The following is a 4,042-nucleotide window of genomic DNA, read 5'->3' as shown; positions in this document are numbered from 1 at the left end:
CGCGACCTGGCTCTTAGCGACCATTACATTCTCCCCCCCTCCCTACGTCCTCGCCTTTCTTATTCCATTCCCTCCTACCCCGCCTCTATCCCTTTCCTCCTCTCCTTCTCTCCCCCTTTCCTTCTCGTCCCTCTTCTGTCCTCCACCTCTCCTTTGCTCCTCCCCTTTCTTCCGTCTTCCTGCTTTTCTTCTCCTTATCCTCCTTTTTTCTCCTTTCTTCCATTCTACTCTTCTCTCTCTCTTCCTCTCCTCTCCCTTGTTTTTCTTCTCATCCTCTCCTTCCTTCCTGTAATTAAACAATTCTCTAACTTTCTTCACTCTTCTCCCCTTCCCTCTTCTCCTCCTATCCATCTCCATTCCCTCCCATCCACCCATATCCTTATATTCTCCTCTCTTACCTCCCTTCCTTTTTCCCTCTCTACCCTTGCCCTTTCTATCATTCTCCACCTTATCCTCCTTTCCTCCATACTTAAATCCTCGTCCACCCTCATCCCCCACTTCTCCCTTAACCAATTCATTCTTTCCAACACCTATCTCTATCCTTCTCTTTCAATATTTCTACTGTCATTACCACCTTCCCCCCTTCCCCCAATCTCTCCACAATCTCCTCTAGTTCTAGTGCCCTCCCTAATACTTCCTTCGCCGTTTTTTTAATTTTCCATTTTCTCTCTTCCCTATCCTTACCCTCTACCCCCCTCCAAATCATTCTTCTCCTCCTTCTATCCTCCCCATCTCTCTCCTCCCTCGGCCTCTGTCTCCTCCACTCCTCTCTCCTCCCTCTCTCCTCCGGTTCTTCCTTTTCTTCACTACTCATACATCTCACCACTCCTCTCTCCCTCTCCTTTTCCCCTCCCATCCCTCTGTCTCTTCTTCCCTCTTTCCTCTCTGTACCTTCTCTCCTCTCCCCTTTTCTCTCCGTCTCATCTCCCAGTTTTCCTTTTCCTCTCCTCTCACTCTGCTCCTCTTCCGTATCCCTCTCCGATTTATCGCTCTCTCCACTCCTATGCTCCTTTCTTTCCGCTTCTCTCCTTCCTTTCTGCCTTTTCTTCTCCTCCTTCTTCACCTCTTTTATCCCTCTGTCCCCCAACCTTTCTTTGCTCTCTCTACTTCGCCTTCTCCTTCTCTCCATCCTCCACTTCTCTTCTTCCTCTTTCTCTTTTTCCCTCTTCTTCATCTCTCTCTCCTCTTTCCTTTCCAGCCTTTCCCTTATGCCTCTCAGTTCTTCCTCTATTCTCCTCATTTGCCACTTCAGCTCTTCTCTTATCTCTCTCAATTCCTCTCTCCATTCTTCCATTATCTCCGGTGTCCCGTCTCCTTGTCTTCTCTTTTCCTCTCTCCCTTTCTTCTTTTCACCTCCCTTTCTTTCTCCTTCTCCCTCTTCCTTCTCTCTTCCTTCTCTCCTTCACCCTATGGTCTTTCTCCCTTCTTCCGCCTCCTCCTTCTCCTCCCTTCTTTCCTCTACTTCCCTCTTCCCGCCTTCCGGTCGGTCTCGCTTCCTCCTCTCTCCTCGCCCTTCCCTTCTCTCCACTCTTTCACTATCACCTCTCTCTCCCCTCCTCTCCGCTCTTCTTCTCCACGTCCTCTCCTGCCTCCTCTGCCTTCGTCCCTCCACTCCCCTTTCCTTCTTTTCTCCACCTCCCTCGTCCTCCACCTACCCCTTTGTTACGTCGCTCACCGTCCTCCCCTTCCTCTTCGTCTCCTCCCCGTGTCCTCCTCTCCTCCTCTCTCTCCTGCCACGTCTCTTTCCTCTTGCCTCACCACTCCTCTCCTTCTTCTTCCCTCCTTCGCCTCGATCCACTCTCTCTCTTCTGTCTCCTCTTGCTTCGGCTTTCGATCTCTCGACCTCTCCAACCGATCCCATTCGCTCCCGTCTGTGGAAACCTCCTGACGAATCCTCTTCCTCCTCTGTATCGATTTCTCGATCTCCTCCGTTCTCCCCCACCCAGTGAGAAATGATTCACATCATTTCGACGTCGATCGACGAATCATTTCTCACTGGGCACCATTTCGGTCCTCTTCGCTCCAGACTGCCAACTCATCTTCCTTTCCACTCCTGTTTCTCTCCTATTCTTCACTATTTTTTCACTCCTCCATTTCCACTACCACTTCTCCATCTCCTCTTTCCATCATCTCCTCTTCCTCCTGTTCACTCCTCTCCAACCTTTCCTTTCACTCCCTTTTTCACTCCACCCTCGCACTGTACGTCTTTCCTCCTCACCATCTTCATCCCCTCCCAATGTATAATTTAATATTTTGCATTAATTCATAACTAAAGATAGGATTTTAACTTAGATTAAAACAGATTTTCACTCGCTCCAACTCGCTCTTTCCTCGCAGCTCGCAGATCTGGGAACAAAGAGATCAGATGCAGCTAGCGCCACAGCGCCAGCGCATAAAAATGATTACGAAAAGATCTCTTTCTTATGTTGTCATTTGGGCAAGACGAAAAGATATCTATACACACATCTTTTCGCTTTGTCCAAAAGATTACTGAAACAAGATTTCGTTTTTCGCTTTGCCGAAAAAATTGACAAAAAAAAGATAACGAAAAGATATCTTTTTAATGTTGTCTTTTACGGAAAGACGAAAAGATGTCTGTGTAGACTTCTTTTCGCTTTGTCCAAAAGATGACTCAAAAAAGATTTCTTTTCGTCATCTTTTAATATTATGTGCTGTCTGGGATGAGATCATTATGACTTTTCTAAAATGACTTTTAAGTGATGTCATAATGATGTCATTATGAGTTTTATGTTCTACCTGGGATAGCATTATATTTATTTTATCACAATTATCCTTTTTATTATTGATCATGGTAAACTTTCAAAAACAAGGAACATTTATTAAATTTCCTTGGTTAGTTCCACAATTGGATTGCAATGATATCAAATTCATTTTATTGACATCACTATTTCATTAGACTGAGGTGAGACTGCTCTCTTAATTTCTAGTGAGAACAACAATACCATCAGATGTTGAATTTTCATGGATACAATCCGGCACAATAGCACGAAATCATTAACGATAAGAGCATTAGTACCTACCTACCAGCCACAGAAGTCCTGGAACAAAGTTTCCTACGAGTACAAGCTGCAAGCAGTGTAAAACACTATTCAAATATTCTCTTAAATTATGTAGTTTTACGAAGTAGTGATGTAATGGATACCGAGCATAGATACTGACGGAAGCGAGAGACACAGTCGAATCCAAGCGGCGTGTAGGAGCTTCTCATAAAAGATTTAAACCAACGCATTAAATTCAATTCCGTTTTGCTTTCTCCGAACTGACACTCCTGTATTCGTGTCAGATTAAACTGCAATTTTGCACGATATTCTATGTAGTGAAAAATATAGTATCTATTTAATTAGCAGTTTAATACGAAATCCTCCTATATAAAAAAAGGCGTGTTAAGTCGATAGCCGAAAGTCTCAAAGTATTATCGCTTTTCCGAGATGCTGATTGGCTGTCTCGCTTGTGCGATACGATATGCTTCAGCCGTGTTATTGGCAGCTGTCAAACCATGCGAATTTTTAGGTAGAGCAAATGGCGCGCACCAAGCGCGTGCTTGTGTTATCTAGTACTCTACAAAAGTATTATATCTTTTCTACAAAAGTAATGATATTATCAAATGTATCCAACAATTAAATTAGAAAAGTCCATCTTTTAATAAAATATTTATTTGTATTAAATTTGTTTGCATTATATTTTTATTAAATAGGAATTAAAATTTTGTCTCGTCATATTATTACTTCCTTTATTTCTTCCAATAAAATTTTATGTTCGATTGTTTGGATATAACATTTTAATATAAAAAATAATAAAGTATCAAGTTTGTACCCATACAGCACAGAATATTGCAGCAACATTGCAACATATGCAAATTGCAACATTGCAACAAACATTAAACAAATTTCACTCCGATGGCAATAAATTCATTAATTTAGCAGAAACTTCGCTATCTTAATACTTGTGTATAAATAATTGTCATTACTATTCTCATCACGACCATGAAAAATATTACGTCATGGGAGAATAGCTGTTGCCA

The 4,042-nt window shown here is 42.6% G+C and overlaps 2 protein-coding genes across 2 annotated transcripts in view; one reads left to right on the top strand and one right to left on the bottom strand.

Moving 5' to 3' along the window:
* LOC105558778 overlaps positions 1-654 on the top strand; it is a gene marked incomplete at its 5' end in the record, with an annotated part of 13,425 nt that extends 12,771 nt beyond the window's left edge. The window contains one exon of the mRNA XM_012006686.1: positions 614-654. Within this exon, the coding sequence (XP_011862076.1) occupies positions 614-654 (41 nt within the window). The remainder of the gene's footprint in view (positions 1-613) is intronic.
* Positions 655-721: 67 nt separating this feature from the next.
* On the bottom strand, positions 722-1,294 carry LOC105558777 (histone-lysine N-methyltransferase, H3 lysine-79 specific-like; the record flags this gene model as incomplete). The annotated part of the gene is made up of 2 exons (XM_012006685.1): positions 892-1,294; positions 722-801 (listed from the first exon to the last, which is right to left on the bottom strand). Coding segments are annotated over exons 1-2 (483 nt in total), but the record flags the coding sequence as incomplete, so codon positions are not given.
* Between the last annotated feature and the right edge of the window lie 2,748 nt (positions 1,295-4,042).

Source organism: Vollenhovia emeryi, unplaced genomic scaffold (assembly GCF_000949405.1).
Source record: "Vollenhovia emeryi isolate VEMERY1.0 unplaced genomic scaffold, V.emery_V1.0 DF939313.1, whole genome shotgun sequence".
Classification (NCBI taxonomy): Eukaryota; Metazoa; Arthropoda; class Insecta; order Hymenoptera; family Formicidae; genus Vollenhovia; species Vollenhovia emeryi.
The sequence above is the reverse complement of the archived record's forward strand: the minus strand, read 5'-3'. Positions and strand labels throughout refer to the sequence as shown.